Consider the following 21,514-nt stretch of genomic DNA (forward strand, 5'->3'; position numbering starts at 1 on the left):
ACAATTCCAGTAAAATCATCACTAGTTAACCATGCAGCCAAAAAACGAAAGGGACGTGGTCTATTCAAATTAAACTGCAACGGACCATCCCATAACAGCAAAGGACGGTGATCAGAACCATAGAAATTAAGATGAGTTAATCTACGATTCAGAAAACCAATATTCCAATCCTCATTAGTCACAACTCTATCAAGTCTTTCCTTCAATGCTCCTCTCTGCCAAGTGAACCTAGGACCCATTGCACCAATATCAAACAGACCACAATATTCTAGACACTCACTGAAATCAATCATACTCCTCCAATTCGGTGCACTACCACCCTCTTTTTCATCCCTGCTAAGATAAGAATTGAAATCTCCCAACACCATCCAAGGACCACTACATTTCTCCTTAAGGTTTTGTAATTCCGACCAAAGAACTCTTCTCTCCAACAGCCTTGGACTTGCATAAACGAACGTTGCAAGTTCTAGCTTACCATTTTCCTTCCAGAGTAAATTGGTGTGAATATACTGATGATGATGCTTTAAAATGTTGACTTGGACAATATCAACATTCCAAGGTAACCAAATACCACCTGAATAACCCACTGCTTCAGTAAAAAAGTAATCACTAAAACCAAGTCTTCTAATTTTACGACCTGCTTTCAAACCACTAGAACGGGTTTCTAAAAGAACTAGAATATCTATTTTGTGTCTTTGAACAAGATCTTTTATTAAGGGGATGAAGCCTTTCTTGCCCATACCCCTACAGTTCCAACAGAAAACAAACATAAAAAACAAATATCTGTTTTAGCCTAGTTTTTTTTCTCTATGTATTACCAAAAAAAAAAAAAAAACCCCTAGAAGGAACATATATAAAGAGGCGCACAAGAGGAGCCTATTTGTTAAAAACAAATCAGATTTTTAATCAATAAAAATCCCTTCCAAAAGGGCGCTCCATCAAAGAGAGAGAGAATAGAATTTGTTGCAAATCAAATCTCATCAAATCTTGCCAACAACATCCTATCATATTCGAATTTTGAATTTGAAATTTGAAAATTTAAATGTTTGATAATTAATTAATTTAACTAATTAAATTAATTAGTAATGACTTGGACTATCCAAGCTCATTACATTAACCATGCGCCCTCTACCCCTTTAGGTGGAGTTCCAAACTACTTCTTGGGCTAATAACTATTATAAGGCCCAATACTTTTAATGCTAGAGCATCTAGACAATTAGGTGTTTGTGTGTGACCCACAGTGTTTTAAAACCCGGCTCAGACCGGCCGGGTCGACCCGGGACTCGGTGACCCGGTGGGTTCCCCGGTCCGAGCGGGTAGTTGGACCGGTTATGCAGTCAGCCCAGATTGGACCGGTTGACCCGGCCGAAACCCGGCGACTCGGCGACCTGGTTGACTCGGGTTAAACCGGTTTTTCCTTCTTTTCTTTTTTTTTTGGTAAATTTTTTTTTTTTGTTGATAAGAACTCTTGAATTAAATCATATTCATATTTTATGATGAATATGATTAAAAGTAAGGTGAAAATAATAAGGTATTTTAGATTAGTGTAGTATCGTTTATGTAATTTAGTTGCATCTTATAATGATCTCATGAAGTTAAGTGGTGATAAACACTGATGGTCTCATAATCTCATCTGAACGGTGGACACTTTTTTCTTATAGTGTATATTTCATGCATACTATTTGTTATCATGATTTAATTTATCCGTATCATGTCAAGCACAAAAAGTGCATTTAACTTATATTGCATGGTTTAATCCAATATTAGGATACGGTCTAGAGCTAGAAGCTTAGAAGTATATAATATTTGCTATCATTGAAAATCAATTTATTTCTTGAAGCTCATTGATAGTTTTCTTATATGAATTTTTATTAATATAAGTAATATTTTTATATTTTTAATATGTGAACAGTAAAACCGGTTCAACCCGGTTGAACCAGTGACCCAGTACCTCGACCGGTTCGATGACCGGTCCGAGTTTTAAAACACTGGTGACCCATTAGGTCCAACATAGCCACTGACATAAATGGGCTTGGGCCCAATAAGCCCACAACTCATCTAATGACAACACAGAGCACTAGCAATATTTTGTTGCCCCAGAACTAGTTAGATTAATGATTTGATCATCCTATTAAACATATTTGGTTGCCGTATGTTTGTCCCTTCGTCTCGGTTACCTTTCCATAAAACCTAGGGTAAAGAAACGTATCATCCCTTGCGGTTTAGGGTTAGCTTTTTATGAAATAGGGAGTCTTCAATTTACTGACTCTAAAGGCAGATCATCTTATGATCTCTTTTACTATGCATAGATTCCCGAGTCACTGTAAATGTCATCCTGATTTCTCCGGTTTAAGGATAACCTAATCTCTCACAGAGATTTGACGAATTCCTTCAGCTTATCACCCTAGCCCTGTGCCCTATCAGGACAAGCCCAAGAGCATACCTATGAATCTCCATGTTTCAGGCAGATGAGGTATACAGTCAAAGCATGCCTTCTAGAACAGAGTCTAAGAGATAACTTCTGGTCTAAGGAAAGACATACCCAAATATAAAGAGACTACTCTAATGATACTATCTGTGAGATTTCCTCATAGAGTCTCTTTGTGGGTCCGTTCAGTGCGAGCTATACTCTTATAGGTCCACCCACGACTTTAGCTAAGACATCTCCATATCTGTAGCACATGAGGTTTATACCTTGTATCCCTATACAAGTAGATAAGTCATGCTAGTCTTACCCGAGATTATTGACCTCAGTATCTCTAGACTAGGAACATAATATTAGGAATAAGCATCCGGTATTCTTGAATCCTCATGATCGTGATCTCATCGCAGATATTCAAGAGATACCTATTTTATTCCACGAGGTTTATCAAGTTATTCATAATATATTAACATTAATATCGAGACAGAATTATGAAACAAGATAAATAGTGCTTTTATTTATTTGTGACAATATTAAAAAGGTCTACATCTATGTCCTTATTTAATCATAAGATTGTCTCTAGGACACCCAAATACTAACAATGTGAAGAGCTGTTGCTTAGTAATTTTGAATGTTTGTTAAAAATTATATTATATTTTACTGATTGAGAAAATTATATTAGATTTTACTTTTTTTATTAATCTCATTGCATTTCTTTGTTATTTTTTTTATTGACTCTTGTAATTTTGAATGTTTGTTAAAAATTCATATGATTTTTTAAAATCTTATAAATCCATATTGTCCTTTCAAATCTTATACAAAATTTTAAAATCCTTTAAAATCTAATTTTACGAAATCTTGATTGTAATTTTTTTTTTATAAAAAAGTCTTTAAAGTTTCCCCAATTCTAAATAGTCTTTTAAAATCCTAATTCAATACACTTCCCTAATGGGGCGTTTGGTTAAAGGATTTGTAAGAGATTGATGGGTAAATGATAAATGGACATATCAGTTAACCATGTTTGCTTCAAGATTTTTTCACACTTACCCACCTAAGTGAGTTTCCTACGTAACCAAGATAACCATGTTTTCTCACCGTTTAGCCGGCGAAGTGTATCCCATGAGCAGTGTGGTATTTATGAAAAGCTGCCTCATTGCTCAGACAAAATTCTAAGCGACACTACCCTCACTTTGCGCGCGAAAGGAAAATGGCAATCATGTCGACTTTGCAGAGTTGTTAGAGTGGCTTTTTTTAAAGAGCAACACTTGCACAGAAACATCAAAAGTTAACATTTGTGCGACTGGATGAGCGAAATATCAAAAGGTTAACACTTCACCTTCGCTCATCTTTGTGGTCTGATACCGAAACATCAACAATCATCAGTGAGCACGAAGATGAAAAATTTATGGGAGGTAACTCGTTCGAAGAAATTATTTTTTCGTTTGGCTTTTTGGGTGCTTTCCTCACAAAGAGTGTGTTTGCCCCTTCATCCATGGTGTTAAATTGCATGTAGGTACAGTGCGTACGTGTCAAGAGAAGAGGGTGGTGTCGAGAAGCATTGGTGTCCGACAGTAGCATTTACTTTGCGTTTGTTGTTTACTGTCGACTACATCATCCACAACCTCTCCGGTAAGTCTCTGTTTCTTAAGCATCTTGATTGAGTAATTTATCATGTGCCCTTGCCTAGAGTTCAATGTCATCAGTGGGTAAAATGGTTCATTTCTTTTCTGCCCTCGTTTTGATTTTTTTATTTATTTTCTTAAAGTGGTCCAAAAACTACAGGAAAAGTTGGATGAGTCTTGATGTGTGTCCTTGTTTTAAAAATTGAATGAGTTGGGTAAAGAACTGGTTGATTATTCTCCTTCCCCTCATGATGCTAAACCATAATGTCTTTGGCTTTTTTATGAATTTAGATAAGCAAAGCATTTACTTAGTGGATAGATTTATGAGAATATAGCGGATTCATCATATATCGATTTTTGTAAGATCTCATCATATATGCTTGCTGTTTTGACATGAATTCAGCCTCTGACCGTATGAATTTTGACATGATTCATCATATATTTGAGATCGAGTTTTGAAATGGAGAAAATAATTTCACGAAAATATTTCTTACAACAAGTTAATTTTTTTTGGGTCTCCTATTTCTTACAACAAGTTTATTTGTACTTGAATCAGATCATCAATGAATCTGAGAATATATTAAAAAAGTTTAATTGGCATAAGAAGTTAGTTCAATGTCGTTGTATCATTTCCTCGGGTAGTAAAAAAAAAATTAATGTGGTTTGATCCACCATTAAGTCATATTTCTCTTCCTGTAATTATTTACATGTTTTAGGCAAATAAAAAAAAAAGTTAAAAAAATATTGATGGTTCCCCTTGCATTTATAAGGTGAGACGTTGGTAGTTGTTGGGAATGTCTTTTCTTCTATAATGCTTCATTATTGTGCATATGTGTTTTAGGCTATAGTTATAAGAAGGTTTTCCTTTTTTCTGAATTGGACACACACAAATCACATTTTTTGTATATCTTTCTCTGCATCCATGCACATTCATAGGGAGAGATGTTTAATAATCAGAAACATGTATTGAAGAGTTAACTCCAGCTCAAAAATAATGATCATCTTCTATAATTTGTTCAAAGCTATAGTATTTACATACACTAGCTAGCTGAAAAAAAACGTGTTATTGAAAGGAAAGCAATGATTGTGTACATAACTCACGAGCCTACTGTAATTGGTCAAATCGGGTTTGCATTTGACCGATAGGTCACTTGATGAGTATTAGTGTGAATCTAACTTGATGATGTAATTATTATCATATAGCTTTTGCATTTTATTTACTAATTTGTACGTTTCCCTGATTTGCGCTAGTGTTCGGGAAATTTTTTTTGTTGTTAACTGATTTAATTTGTCCCTTTCGTGTTAGATCATGGCTCTGGGGGATGGAATGGAGTCTAGTTTCGTTCTTGCACTCGTTATGAATTTCCAGTGTTTGAATGAATTGACCATGTTGTTAGTCAGTCTGTGTGCTTTGTTAATACGGCATCTTCAAACCAGGAGAAATTATAGGAGGAGAGTAACATTGGATCATTGCGGCAGGGCTAGGGTTAGGGAAGTTAACTTCCTTAGAATAGTACATATAAGTGACGCTGCTTGTATTGATAATACAAGGAAGGACAGAAGGTCTTTTCATAAATTATGTGCGTTGGTTAAAACAGTTGGGATGCTGCAGACAACTGCGTATATGGGTGTGGAAGAGATGGTCGCAATATTTCTGCACATATTGGCCCATGATGTGAAGAATAGAATTATAAAAAGACAATTCATGAGGTCCGGTGAAACCATCAGTAGGCAGTTCTCAAATGTGTTACTCGCTATTTTACGATGTCATACTGTTTTGCTGAAGCAGCCTGAGCCAGTTGCGGAAACATCGACTGATGAAAGATGGAAGTGGTTCAAGGTAACATAATAGCATAGTGTTTAGGGGAAATATGTTTCTTACATTCATCTCCATGCATGTTTGAAATGGTTATTAATTTTGTGGTTTGAAATACTAGAATTGTTTGGGCGCTCTCGATGGGACACACATAAAGATAAATCCCCTGCAAGCTGACAAGCCAAGATATCGTACTAGGAAGGGTGACATAGCAACAAATGTGTTAGGGGTTTGTTCTCAGGACGGTCAGTTCATTTTTGTATTGCTTGGATGGGAGGGGTCAGCCGCAGATTCAAGGGTTCTAAGAGATGCAATCGCGCGGCCACACGGGTTAAGGGTGCCAAAAGGTAGTGAATTTTTGTTGTGTAATTGATAATTAACTGTCCATTCTGTTGAAAATTTACGTAACAATTTTTTGTATCCATGATTTGTGTTTGTGTAGGTTACTATTACCTGTATGATGCTGGATACATGAACGGTGAAGGTTTCCTGACACCGTATAGAGGACAACGATATCATCTAACTGAATGGAGGCACGGGCCTCAACCAAGGACACCACAAGAATTTTTTAATATGAAGCACTCATCTGCAAGGAATGTCATAGAGCGATGTTTTGGGATGCTGAAGGGGCGTTGGGCAATTGTCAGGTCAAAGTCATTTTATCCGGTTAAGACGCAATGCAAGATTATAACAACTTGTTGCTTGCTTCATAACCACATAAGGAGAGAAATGACAATGGATCCTTTAGAGGTTGATGATGTCAACATGCAGCTAGGTGAAGATGACATTGGCGGAAATGAAATGATTACTCATGTTGAGTCTTCCAATGCATGGACACTTTGGAGGGATGAACTGGCGCATAATATGTTTAACACGTGGAGGAATCGTGCTTGAGTTGGAGTCTTTTTAACTAGTCTTTGCTGATTTATGTTTCTCGGATATTATGTAGTAGTTATTTCGCTTAGGAAACTGTTACCATCTGCTGTATTTTCGTTGTATAATTACTTATCTTGACAGCGTATTACGTAACATGTATGAGTTAATCATGGTGTGGTTGAATTAGTGTTTACGACCATTTATTTCCGTATCTTCACTGTATGCGTAATATATAAGTACATGTTGTTATATTTAGTAATCTAACGTTCTCTTATTTTGAGACCAATAGCAGAAAACTGTCTTTGTTTCATTCACATTATGGCAGAAAGAAGTCAGCAATCACAAAAGCGAAGTAATCATATGTGGACCGCTGAAGAGGACAAAGTCCTAATTGAATGTCTGTCCGAGATTGGATCATGTTGGAGGGGAGATAACGGCTTTAAGGCTGGATATTCCAATGCAGTGGAGAAGATGATGCACCAGAGGATCCCTGGTTGTTCCCTTCGGTCAATTCCTCACATCACTTCCAGGGTGAAGTTGCTTAAAAAACAATATAATGTTATACATGAAATGGTTGGAGGAAACGGTGGAAGCGGCTTTGGTTGGAACGATTCAAAAAAAATGATTGATGTTGAGAAGGAAATATTCAATGAATGGGTGAAGGTAACGATTATTATTTTGGTTTGAGTTGCATTATTTAAGGCAATTTCATTATTGTCACTATATATAATGCAGAACATGTGTTATTTGTGCAGAGCCACCCTACTGCAAAGGGTCTATACAACAAGCCATTCCCTCACTATGAGGCTTTGGGTGTCATATTTGGCAAGGATGTGGCTAGTGGAGGTAATGTAGAATGCCCACAAGAATCAGTGAACCATATGGAACGAGTCCATGCTTTTGTTGATGAGAGCGGAACTGTATTTGATGACTACCTAGATCTGATCGGGGACTACATACCCGAACCATGCCAAGAAACTGCAGTGCCTGAAATTCTAACCGAAGACCAAGTCGAAGCACCATCTGTTTCTGTAGCTAATGCCCGAAAGGGAAAGAAAAGGCAAAGGACCCCAGATCCGGTAGTTGTAGAGGTGGTTGGTGTCATGAATCGTATTTCCCAAAATTACCAGAAAACTACCGATACCATGGTCAAGTTGGTTGCTTGCTTTGAACAACAGAATGCTGGAAGAAACAGGCGGATGTCTATTATAACTAAGCTAGAAAAATTTGAATATCTAACTATGGAGCAGATTCTACATGTTGCTGTCAAACTGGGAAAGGATAGCAATTTGACAGACATCTTCATGCAATGTGACGATGGAAAAAGGCGGTGCATGGTGTCTGGGTTGTTGTCTGATTACATCTAATAATAGACAGCATTATTTTTTGGTCCAGTAGGGATATATCGTGTCTTTGTTTAAGTCTTAACTTTTGCTGTGGTTTGTTTTCCTATAACATGTTGTAAATACCATGCTAGGTAATCATTGTACACACATGGCTGCAGTAGAGTCCTCATACAAATACTGACTCTTTCTTGTGTTTTGGGATTTTTTGTACGGTCCATATCTAATGCCAAGTGATCTCTATTTTTGGTGAGGGATACTGAGTTCCAACACATATTGGCACACTTATGACACCTTTGAATCCATTGCTGGGACTGGTAAGTTGCATCTGCCAATCCATGTAAGGTATGAGTAATAGCATTTGCCATTGTATTTCCCAAAATTATTCACATGCAACAGTTGATTTGTTCTGCATCTGTGACAGTGGATATGAACATAATGTCATTAACTTATTTGCTTAATTCAATTCTTGTCAGTTTTTTTGGTGCTGATACAAAGGCTACAAAGTGGTTGAATGTGGATGGCATTGGAGTGATTTATAACATCATTGGTTTATTTGGATCTGCAACAGGTTGTCATCATTGACACCTTTGCCAAAAAGGATGCTAATATTAAGGTGTACAACATTTACAGAAGTGGACATTAGTTACATGCATAGAAGAACAGCTGTGTTTGGTTGAATTTGTATAAGTTCAATAGTTTGTGTTGATTATTTATGTAACCTTGTTAAGTATGTCCGACTATTGACCTTGCTTGATCAAGGAAGTGTGTAATGTATGACATTTGAAACGATTCAATATCTTATTGGATTTTCCAGTACCAGGTTGTTAGGCTCAAACACTTTCATATTCTCTTTTTACTCAATTGAGCCAATAATGGGTTTTCAGTTTTTTTATTTATTTTCATGTTGCCATATTATTACAGCCTTATAATCTTTATTGATAATGTGATTGTTCAGAAATTTGTGAACTTTCATACATTGGAAGGGTAGAGAATTAGAGATGAGAAGTCACTTATTTATGGGATTCAATCTCTCTCTATTTATTGGATATTCACAAAATGTACTTGGGTGCATCACAAAGTTATTCATTGCAAATGTTAACAGGGATGTATTCAATGGAAGTTATAAACTGTTTTAATTGTCTTCAATGGTCTCTGCACAATACAGGTCTTTTTCACCAGTTATTAATGACACAGGTTATTATACATTGTTATTAATGACAAGTGTGCCAAATGGTGATTGTCCTGCTCAAAAAATTAAACAAATTAATGCTTATGACATGAGCTATTGTGATACAGAATTTATATAAAGTAATACAGCAATTTGGAACTTAATCATATAATTTCATATATTGAAATAACAACAATTACAACTTCTTGGTCTTGCTTTTGATCCAGTTCACCAAACATACAGAGTTTCTCCTTCAACCAAGGAATAAAAAAAAACTACATTTCTTCCTTTTATATCTGTACAGAGTTTAATTCTTTAAAGTTCGTATGTCATTCCAACTTTGACCAAACGTTTGTGGGGGATATCAAATATTTTGTCAGTCTGTCTCTGGATATTCTTCAAGAAATTGTAGGCATAATCTATCAAAATCCTCTTTCCAATGTTAGCTCCTTTGCTAGCAATCACCTCGTTTTCACCAATCAAGTGAACAACAATACCTGCACGTGATGCTTTTTCTACTGCCTCAATCTCTTTCTTAATTGCCTCTTGTAGTCTTTCATCATTACTACTAACTTCAAGTGCTCCATCAACCTTATCAACATTCAATTTTTCATCATATTGATCATCTTCCAACACATGCACTTCAAACAGTGTGTCCACCGGCTAGATGAAGCAGGTTCATCTAACCTTTGCTGGAAGAAAACAGTAACCAGCAGAATTTTGATACAAAAAAGGAAATTAGATAATTGACCTTTAAAAGTCAGCAATCAATTAAGGATGACCATGTTCTTGTTCCATTCCACTTTGGTAAACCAGTTCATAGCTAGCTCATGCAATCAGCTATGCAGACAATGAGGGCAAAATCACATCATTGTCCTATAAATGGAACCAAAATCAATGATTGTCTTTTAGGATGGAGTTAAGTAATACCAACCCCACAGTAAAAATCTTTTTTTTTTTGTATTACTCTTTGCCTAACTCTGACTAACTTTGCCTCATGTCAATTTTGCCTTCCACAACCGATGTCTGATTGGCATATAATTTAAGGGAACACAAATATATATATCAATACTCAAAACATTATAATCAATATTTTTACGTGCTATTTCTTATCATGTTCCAACAAGACGCTTTTTCCGGTATTAATACACATCAATATATGGATATTGCATATCTATTGTTGAATTTTTAGGCCACTTGAATTCAACAATAGATCTAATGCTTTAAACTCTAGTCAAACTCAAACCAAGAATAGTCACCGCATAAACACATGATCATGGAATACAGGAGAAGTGCAGACTGGAAATGTAAATAATGTTGAGATAGAAAAATTGAAAAAACAAACATAACAAAAGGCTATAATAATAAGACTGAGTTCAGTACCAAACACTTCATCGAGGTCCTTAGGATTCTCCCATTTTTCCCCTTCAGTAATTATCGTCTTAAGTATTCCTCCATCCTTGCATATGTCCTTTACACTTGTCCAAGATAGCAACTCCACATCAAACTGTAGAGTTGCATTTGGGGGAATGGTGGGAGGAGACCCAGACTCTCCATAAGCCAACTCTGGGGGTATTGTGAAAATGGCATTTCACCCTTCTTCATGGTTTTGATGCCTTCATCCCATCCCTTGATCACTTGCCCTGCATTAAACAAACAAGAGACGAACATTAATAAAATTTTCGTAATCAACTGCAACTAACCGAACAAATCCTCTCATGTTAAAAATTATGTCTAACTCTTTCTTCATTAATAATAATTGAATCTCAACTCTTTAATGCATATAAAGAAAAAATAGGCACAAAAAATTCACATAATCCTAAAATTTTAACATCCCGAAGAAATTACACCATATACATAATAATATACAGCTTCTAAATTTATTTTTTCACCAAATAAGGAATCAAAATAAAAAACTACTAGATCCCAATATTTTATAATTTGTATCCTATCCGAAATCAACCTGATTTTTTTTTTTAATATTTATCATTTCACACCCCTAAAATAACCAAAACAGAAAAATATTAATCAGGAACCATTAATGAATGTATGTACCTTGGCCAAGCTTGAACTTGAAAGGTGTGTTCCTGTCACGGCTAGAATCAAATTGAGTTCCATCGAGCAAGGTTCCAGTATAATGCACTGCAAGAAAGGAAATAAACACAAACACACACAATTATACTGCTCCGTCAATTTCCAAATCCAATTCCGTATGATAGATAGATCATGCAATTCACAGAGAACGAAGAAAAGTACATGATGATGAACAGTGTATGACATTTACGAAGGAGGAAGATATTAAAAATGGCATTAACGTGATTACATTCAACTTCGTCTCCAGTGTTAGGTGTTTCCCATCCTTCACCCTCCTTGACCAGCTTCTTTTTGAGTCCATTCTTCCCAATCTCCTTCTCCTCCCCAACCTTGAGAATCGGGCTCTCTATCTCATCCTCTTCCATCTTCATGTTACCCTCAGTTAGGAACTCGAAATCCTCCTCCATCGCCACAGATGTCGAAAGAATGCGTATGAAACAACTTCAATTTCAGAACTCAGAAATAACACAGTGAAACCAGATTGGTCATACACCTATAACCGGAAAAAGCTTCCTCAAGAAGATGGGAATGATTCAAACCAGATTGGAGTCAGGACTCGACTGGTGCCAAAAGATTGGTGGGTTGAAGATTTGTGTGAGCTTGAAGTTGATTTGTACAAGTCTGTAATTTCAAATATTAAAACCAAGGAAGTTCAATCTAATGAAGTAATTTTTATAAGCAAAACAAACCTGATATGGAACAGTATCAAGCACGTTAGCGATCCCATCCCCCTTCTGATGGTTGCATAGCAGAACCCTTGACACAGATCAATTCCATACAAAGATATTTGTATTTATTTTTAGATATGGTCGTTGGGATTTGACAACTCTGTTGTACCATACCACCGTCAAAAAGATTTAAAATCAGGGTTATTTTTGTAATTTAAGATTGTTTTATCATCTATATCTTACCTCCGACCAAACATAGATTTCCTAAAAGTTATCTAATTTTCTCAGTAAAGTTTTTCCCCATCAAACAACTTTTTTTTACATTTTCCTATCTATATCACTTTCTAACCATTTTTCTATCAATTACATTTCTCTAGTATTCAAAAAATTTAGAACTCAACCAGACAGTATTTAAGATATTCTCTATGTTTATGATGTCTGGAATTGCGGTGAGAGACACCACAAGTTTAAAATAGAATATTAAGAGGGGTTATTGCCAATTTATTTAGTAAAGAGGAAAAATAAAAATATTTAAAAAATTAAGGACAGGTCTAAAAAAATTGAGTTCTGATGTGGATTATGTATGCATAAGGAATGGTATGCAATTATAATTATTTTATTTTTTGAAATCGTGTATTTCAAAATGCATTTTATCTTGGCTTAAAAATGACTAATACATTATCATTATTTGATCAATTTTCCAAGAAGAAAATATTGATCTTTTCTTTTTGTCAGTCAAACATAATTTAAAATATAATTTATGAAAAATCTCTCTAAAATATTATTTTAAACTTTTCATTAATTTCTTTTATAAACATAATCTGTGCCTGAATGAGCGAATTTCATAAACATCATTTTTTTTCTTATTTTTAAGATCAATTTTTATGCCAAATAAATTTTAAGAATGTACATTATTGGACCTAAAAATTTATCCCTATTTATTAGAGACATTTGAGTCGGGGTTGGGTCTTTTGGGACACGCCTACTTAGCCTAAGTGTTACATAAACATATCGTTTCATAAAAGTTTTTATGCTATAGTGACAATTTTTTAATGCAATCCAAGCCTGAGATATGATATGTGTTTGTGATTCGTAATTCATTTTATTCGAGAAAGTTTGTGTGTGTTAAACAATAATTTCCAGGAAAATTTTATTTGGGGTAAAATCAAACTGTGATTAAATATTTTGCAATTGCGGGATTTTACTTATTAATTTATTTTTGTCTTGTTTGTGATATGATTTTGAACTGAATTTTAGTGAGAGTACAGTTGTTTTTAGTTAATTTTGAAGGAGTAACGAATTTGTAATGTTACTAATCCAGATAAAATATAGGCCCAATCAGAGCCCAGTAACACATGGAAACCCAAGCCCAGTAAAGACTCAGAACAAAGCACAAGGAACAAGCACGGACGCGCTGCCCATATCGCGTCACACAAGACGCGATGTCCTTATCACGGCACACAAGACGCGATGTCCTTATCACGGCACACAAGACGCGATGGCCTCGTCGCGGCACGCGACTTTCACCTCGCATGTGATGCCTTCTGTAGGAAGTAAACTTAAGGCCCAAGGCAACTCCACCGCGCCTTAGCACCATTAAGCAACAGAGAGGTCTGGCTCGCTACAACTCTACTACTAGACACTATGGAAGATAAGGCTACAACTGCTCCCCTGCCTCACCTGCAGCCCAAGGCTGGCCACTCAGAAGCCATGTCGCCTTAACAAAGGTGGCATCACAACTACTATATAAACACACGATAGACCACCAAGGTACTATCATCATTTACTTTCATAACATAAAACACCTGCCTCTGATACTGACTTAAGCATCGGAGTGTCTTCGCAGGTATCCCATTTGGTGCAATGTGAAGGACAAAGGGCTCAAGCTCGCTCTAACAGCAGTACCTGGCCTAGGCCAATAACTGTTGGAATTAATGAATGAATTAATGTACAATGATCCATTGGTTATGAATAAGAAGTGGGTTAATAAAGAAAAGAGAAAAAGGGAAGATGAAGAGGTGTGTGGGTTTCAACAAGTCCCACATTGGACAATTAGTAGGAAATAGGAGAGTATATAAGCTCCCGCTTCCCTCTCTTAGATTGGCCCTTGGGTCACTACATGTTTTATGTAGGGGGGAGAGCTAGGTGAGCATTGGTTCACCACCCACGCGCGCGCCGCCGCTGCCGTCCGTCTGGCCGGCTCGGCTCGGATCGGATCGGATCGGTTCGGTTCGGTTCATAGTGTGTAATAAAAAATAATTTTTTATTAAATTATTTTTTAATATTTTGTCCAAAAAAATTTACCGTTGCTTCCCTCCAACCAAAACGTTTCTACCCGCCGGTTTTTTGAGCAGTATTGAACCGAACCGGTTCTTTCCCTTCGTGAACCAGTCACCGGTCGTGTCTGCTCGCTGAACCGGTCGCACCCGTTCGCCGCCATCAGACACGGCGGTTTGCCGCCGGCGACTGTTCATCGTGACCGGTCAGTGTCTATAAATAGACACTGACACCTTCAGAAATCTATCCAGTTTTTCCTGCACTTAAACTCTGCCGGAATTTTTCTTCTTCCGGTTTTGCATACTGTTGTTCATCCTCCGGTGTGACTTTCTCCGGCATTTTGTTGTGTTCGTTTGGGCTGTTGATTGGTAGTGCCACCATTCTTCAGACGAAATCCGTTCTATCCTGGGAGACAAGTGTCCATCAACCTTAGGCATCAGTGAGGGGGCAAATTGTCTTAAGGAGACACGTTCTGTGAGCTCGGATTTAATTCCTCTGATACTGCATATATTCATCTTTTCATTCTGTCTGTTTCATCATTCTGCCACTGACAAGTAAGTCTGTTTTTAATATTTTTAATTACACAGTGATAATTCTGATCATCTACCTCCTCTGTTTTATACATGGGTTCAAATCTATTAGTGATATAATATCACCCACTGTCTTCAATAACCATAACCACCTAAGGAGTCTCAACCGTGTGTGATTGTGCTCAATACGTATCGGACAGTCCATACCGTATTTGGTAAAATCAGTTACCATTTTTTATTTGGATTACTGATGATGCTAGTTTTTACGACCTGCAATTTGGTGCCTTGTGCTCCGATTTTCAGGGAGGGAGACGTCGTGTCGTGTGGTTTCGGATTCATTGAGGTTGAGGCAGGTGCACGGATGTCACAGTTCTAGATTGCGATTCGTCACCCTGCTGAAATCTGAGGCAATGGTATTTGATTTAATTAAGTTATTTTTTAAATATGATTTGTGCAAATGATCTTAAGTTTGTGCTAGTTTAACAGTTGATGATGTTATGTTCCACACCCTCTAGAATATATTATTGTAAAGAGAAAATTCCATAAAGATAATACGGATTTTATTAGAGAAATATAAAGTCATTAATGTACCCTCATCAAACAGTTCTTTATATGGTATTAGTGACCAAGTGGTCATGAGTTTGATCCTCACAATCTTTTATTCTATTAATAAAAAAATTAAATTTTGTGGAGTTTCTTAATAGGCCTGATGCATCATTCACTCTTCGCTCAATGGGCTCTCGTGTGAGGGGTATGTTAGATAAATATAAAGTCATTAATGTAGCCTCATCTAACGGCTTAACTTTTGGATTGAATTGTTTCTTTACAGATTGGATCTATTTTCTGTTAATTTCTTGTAATGAATTTGAAATGCCTCATACAAACTGAATAATTGCTTTTGTTGTGCTCTGAAGGCTGGTAATATCTTAAATTTTAGAAAAAGGGTGGGAGCTGATGAATTTCGCATGCAAGGTTTTTTTCTTAGACGGTACTGTGTTAGACAGAAAATGATACAGTAAAGTTGATGTTCTGTGTGCTCATTGCTAGATTTCAATCATTTTTATGGAAGTTACTATATAGAGTATAAGACTAATCGTGGTCAATGTTATGCACATAGCATGGAAGTGCACTAATAGCAAAAATGTTTTATGGCAATGGCGTACTAATGCAGTTATCTTTGAACTTATTTTTGTAAAGACAAATAGACAAGCACTTGCTTGAGATATTGATCCATATAGTGATATTTCAATGGGTTCAACTTTTGATGATGCCTCTTTCATTTGGTGATTTTGTTATATCTAACCCATATATCCCTGTTTCCTACCACCATATGCATTATGAGGATAATGACATAAGTATATAAACAAAAAAGTCAATATGACTTCTATAAAGTTTTTTATGCAGGGATATATTCGCTACCCCTAACCTTTTCTATTTGATTGTTGCTAATAATTTTTGTTTTCTTCTTTTGTTGCTTAACTTGTTTTTTGTCAACACACATTGAATAGGTGTTAAATGGGTTATGCCTGTTTTTGAAACATCCAAAATCTTTTTAAAATACTTAAGAAACACTGGAAAAGCCTGTGATTTAAACTAGAACTTGTCTAAAGGTTATCGAAACATTTGAGTTTATTAAATTTTGGTACTTGAAATTGAAATATATCATACAGTCTAGTAGTTTTTTTTATGTATTTACATTTATTTTTAGAAAGTTTTGTATTCCATATTGTCTCAAATTTGATGCATGCATCCATACCCATGCGGCTTAGATGATAGCATATAATCTGGTGATCATGAATGTCTAGAAACCAGATACATCATTGATAAGGATTCCCTTCGTGGATGTTTTTGAGGTTTCTTCAAGTTGTATAGCAAATTAAATGGGATTTAAGCAACATAATGTTGGGGAAGGGATGTCTCCAATGATGTTTACATATTTACAGAATGTAGTGGTGGTACAATAGATGTTCTGTAATCAAACCAATACTTGTTTTGTTTTAGTAAAGATTTTCAATTTACACACTTGTTTCTTGCTAAGAATTTTCTTTTTTTTTCTTGTTTTCTCTATTAATTTTTTTCCTTATTCTTTAAATCACACAGGGCATCATATAACTTTTTTGTACTAATCAGAATGTCTATTCATCATATTCTTATTCATCTGTTCTATAAACTTAAATATTCATCTTGTAATACCCTTTGCAGATACTAGACACAACAAATCCCCAACTATTTTTCCATCTCCAACAGCAACGGCTGATAGAGCTTATTCGGAATGGAAAAATAGAAGAAGCTCTAGAGTTTGCCTAGGAGGAGCTTGCACCAAGGGGGGAGGAAAATGTAAGTCTCATCTCAGAAAATTTGATGATCTCCACTTTCTATATTATGTCTTCGTTAGTGAAGTATTTTTTGTTTTATATATTATTTTATTTAATAGGTTAATTGTTTGTACTATTAATTTATTTTGACAAACTGTGGTTTGAAAACACTGAAAAATGTGAAAATAATTTCTCATCATGGAAAATTTTATGTATAGAATTAGTTCTTAGACTTAGCACTAACATTGACTGAAATTCGAATTCCCTCCATTAAGTATCCTGTTGGAGAGCTTCTTGACATATCACAGCGTTTCAAGACAGCAAGCGAGGTCAATGTTGCCATACTTACAAGCCAGAGTCATGAAAAAAGTCTGTATTTGCTGCAAAAAACTGTTTCATATTATATTGTTGCTCGACTGGCTAGTGTACCAAATTGTAAAATATAAATGTGAGAAAGAGTATTGTCTTCAAGGATTGTGGTTGTCAATTACCAATTCTCTATAATCCATACTATTTAGACTACCGAAATTAGGAGTAAAGGAAGATTTAACTCCAATTAACAAAATAAAAACTTCAATATTAAAAGGAAACAAGTTAAATACAAAGCAAAAGCTAAAGGATTTAATTAAAGTTACATTGACATTTTTATTCTCTGGGGAATTTGAGTAACATACTAGTATTCCCATAAGATTTTCCTGATTGAGATTTGAGATATAAAGTTTGTCAATTGGTATTACAAAATTTGAGAACATAAACTATAAAATTGCTTGATTCACCTGAATGGCCAGTGTTCCATTATTGTATCCAAATTGAAAGAGGGATTCAAACTTGTAGTGCTTGTAACTGACTCGCTATCTGAAATATATGCCTGCTTCTACAAATCTAAATTCCATGGAAATATTAAGAGGACTTGGTGTCCACATACTATAATCAATCATTTAGTTGCTTCATGGTTCCATCGCATGCAAGTTTATATGTACTTTTGGATCTGTTATATATGAACTTGAAGGAAAGATTTAGCTGGAATGGCTAGGAATGAGTTGTTTATATATTAACTTCTGCATATGGTTTATGAGTTGCATCCACTTGGGAAGAAGACTATAGTGAGATAGAATTTTCTTCTTTGGATGATTTAATATATTTTTCTAAAACTTGCATTTATTAGTTTTCGCTAATAGATTGAAATATTGCGGAACCAGATCCATGTTTTATGTGCCCATCGTGAGGATAATAGCAAAACACGAGGTAATGACACTATATAATGTTTAAGGATGACACCAAATGTTGAGTTGAAGTATTGGGCTAAAAGTATAGTATGCATGTGTGTATGTTTGAGTGACTGTCTGACTTATGATGGACTTTTTTCCCTTTTGGTTATAGTTGTGCACTTTTAATTATGTTCCATCAAAGATGGTCCCGTTCATTGTTCCTAAAATGTTAAAAATCTTCCAGCTCTGCCGTATTTTTCATTACCTAAACTATTTTTCTATTACAATGCTCTGGAATTAGGTAACCTAGATTGGTTTTATTGTGTTAGATCTGAAACTTCCAAGCTTGTTGAAGATGTTAATATGGGCCCAAAACCACTAGATGAGAAAGCCATTTATTCTCACATAAAGGATCTATCCACGGCTATATTAAAAGACCCTGCAATTTGAATGCTTGTGACCTACTTGCAATTGCATTTTGGAGGTTTTAAGTTAAAGGTGTTGTGGCCATTGACATGGAAATGATGTATGTACTTTAAGTTTGGTGTCCATTTTCTCCTAAATAGTTGTTGGTGTTGTTACACTATTGTACAAAAGCATTGTCAATACATATATCAACTCTTTTTAGGGCTGGCAATATAGGTCAGCCAGCCCCGGTCCCGGTCCGTTTTGACAAAACGAGTTGAATTGAGCAACTCGGCCCGTTTTATGAGTGGGTTGGCGGGCTACAGGTCAGCCCGCCTAAAATAAAAAAAAATACAAAAAATTAAATTCTGCATAAAAACACATAAAAAAATCTGCATAAAAGCATAAAAAAATTTGTGTAAAATCTTAATGTGCTTATGAAACCAAGAAGACCAGTGTTTAATAATCTACATATAAATATACATCTTTCAATCCAAAAATAATAATAAAAAATAAAATCATATCAAAATAAAACAGAGTAATAAAACAAGTAACAAAGTGTTGTATAAGCAGTCTACAACAATTTGAAAAAGTCACTTGCATGCAGAAAAATCTAAGGCAGGAGCTACATAACAATTGGATAACCTAAAAAAAAACGGGCTTGGCGGGCTAGCCCGCCCCGTGGCGGGCCAAGCCCGACGGGCTTGCGGGTTTGGCGGGTTGAAAAACTCAACCCAGCCTGCCCTGTTTGACGGGCGGAGCGAGCCAGCCTCAGCCCATTTTGCCGGCCCTAACTCTTTTAAGTTAACGATTGTCAAGGTGTTCTGTTGCATTTGCTTGTTAAAATCTCTGGGGACCCTTACAACTAAATTCACTTCAGTGCTCGACCTTGAATGCATACTTTTTCCTAGTAAAAAGAAAAAAAGTGGTGGATTTTTTTATTTCAGAGATCATTTTAACGTTGTTTTTAACATCGTGACTGCAATTTATTTGGTCAAGTGTTAATATTTAGACTCGTGTTTTAGCTGAAGATAGAACTGAAGGACGTTCCTAAGTTTTTAGCGCTTGTCAGAAGCTAAATGATGTACATTTAATACACAATGAAGTAAAAAGTGAAGACTTAATCCTTGAAAAATCAAGCATTGCTTTTATTATCTACGAAACAAGATGCTTAGAATATTAAATATCAAACTCTTGGAAAATGAGTCTGGATTTTAGAGCGTAGCATATAAGCCCTGGTTTTGTGGTTCATATTTGGAAGATCCTGTGTCCCCATGAATTTCTTTGCTCCATCTCCAATAAGTTGGCAATAGCCATCATCAAAAGATTGAAATAGAATTGCATTTATCTGTTTATCATGTAGAGGTTGAAATAGAATTGCTTGATAATGTTGAAACGTTTGGATGTAGGGGTTGGAGAAGTGACACTGAAATGGAAAAGGTCAAAAGAGCGTATTGAGATATATAATCCCACATTGATTGTGTGGGCAACTAATGTGGCATTTATAAGGCCTTGGGCACTCTCACCTTTTGAGCTAGTTTTTGGAGTGGTGTATCCCAAGGTCCCCACAAGGCCTTGGGCACTCTCACCTTTTGAGCTAGTTTTTGGGGTGGTGTATCCCAAGGTTCTTTACATGATATCAGAGCCTCGCCGCCCCCCACTTTCTTATGTGGCGTTTCTTAGCACAGGTAGGCTGAGTCTGTTGCATTATCCACTCTTCAAGCCCAATGGGCTCTCGTGTAAGGGGGCTTGTTGAGATATATAGTGCCACATTGATTGTGTGGGCGACTAATGTGGCCTTTATAAGACCTTGGGCACTCTCACCCTTTAAGATAGCTTTTGGAGTAGGAGTATCCAAGGCCTTATAAAGACCACATTAATTGCCCACACTGGGACTATATATCTCACCACACCGAACTTAATCTTTTTGTTCTCTCAAACTCAGTTGCAATGTCCGGGGTTATCTAAGTCACATTGGAATGCTAAAATTCCATCTTGCTGGTGGGGTTGCAATGGCCAGACCAACCTTTTCCTCTGTATATAGATTGAAAGAAAGGGAGAAATACCCATCAGTCATCAAAATGCAAATGGGCTTGTGACAAGGTAGGGAACCTTGCCTGCACCGTTTCTTTGACAATAAAATCTGTGGCGGGTGATTGCTTGAATGCATGGAAGGGACATGTTGAGAATTATGATGACAAGCTTTGGAATAAAGTTGATGGATCACATGAACCATTAAAGACCAACTATGAGAATTGGCCTCCTAATGAATGACTGTATCTTCACTATGTTACCAATTAGGACTCAATTATTTTTCTTGGCACGTTACATGATAGGTTATTATCAGTTACAAAGAGCAGTGTCTCTTGTCCACATGTTTGACACATCAGCGACAAGAAATGAATGGAGGAGCTTTGAGCCATTGCTGTGTTTTGCAACTCTCGTAAGGGTAACTCACAAGCAAAAAGGCAAGAAAATAACAAGGACAAGAATAAAGAAAAAACATATGGAATGGTGGATGTTTAACTCGTAGACTACAAGTTGTAATCAATGCATGACTTTTTGGCAAATTCCCTATGCATTGTGCAAGGCAGCTAACTGTCTTTGGTTGGATTGATCATTTTAGGCCAAATCAACATGACTTTTGCTTGCCTTGTCACCCATAAGAAAAAATCTAAAAGTTTTTCGATGTGTTGGAAATAAACTATTGTTCCAGAATCCAAATCATGGTTATCGTTTGTTAATCCATATTTCTAAATACATGAAT

General features: G+C 36.1%; 1 protein-coding gene and 1 pseudogene across 1 annotated transcript; one reads left to right on the plus strand and one right to left on the minus strand.

Annotated features, from left to right (window-relative positions):
• Positions 1-5,353: 5,353 nt before the first annotated feature.
• On the plus strand, positions 5,354-6,754 carry LOC133300289 (protein ALP1-like). The gene is made up of 3 exons (XM_061499808.1): positions 5,354-5,884; positions 5,982-6,207; positions 6,303-6,754. Exons 1-3 carry the CDS (start codon positions 5,354-5,356, stop codon positions 6,752-6,754), a joined length of 1,209 nt encoding a protein of 402 aa, XP_061355792.1.
• Positions 6,755-9,464: 2,710 nt separating this feature from the next.
• On the minus strand, positions 9,465-12,070 carry LOC133300294 (70 kDa peptidyl-prolyl isomerase-like; annotated as a pseudogene).
• Between the last annotated feature and the right edge of the window lie 9,444 nt (positions 12,071-21,514).

Source organism: Gastrolobium bilobum, unplaced genomic scaffold, assembly GCF_033153095.1.
Source record: "Gastrolobium bilobum isolate Gb01-03AN ecotype WA unplaced genomic scaffold, APGP_CSIRO_Gbil_v1 utg40131, whole genome shotgun sequence".
NCBI lineage: Eukaryota > Viridiplantae > Streptophyta > Magnoliopsida > Fabales > Fabaceae > Gastrolobium > Gastrolobium bilobum.

Bases quoted from the DNA above. Each gene is read 5' to 3' on its own strand.
- LOC133300289 (XM_061499808.1), top strand. From the start codon at position 5,354: ATGGCTCTGGGGGATGGAATGGAGTCTAGTTTCGTTCTTGCACTCGTT. The intron at 5,885-5,981 runs GTAACATAATAG...TTGAAATACTAG, and splicing joins AAAGATGGAAGTGGTTCAAG to AATTGTTTGGGCGCTCTCGA. The intron at 6,208-6,302 runs GTAGTGAATTTT...GTGTTTGTGTAG, and splicing joins CGGGTTAAGGGTGCCAAAAG to GTTACTATTACCTGTATGAT.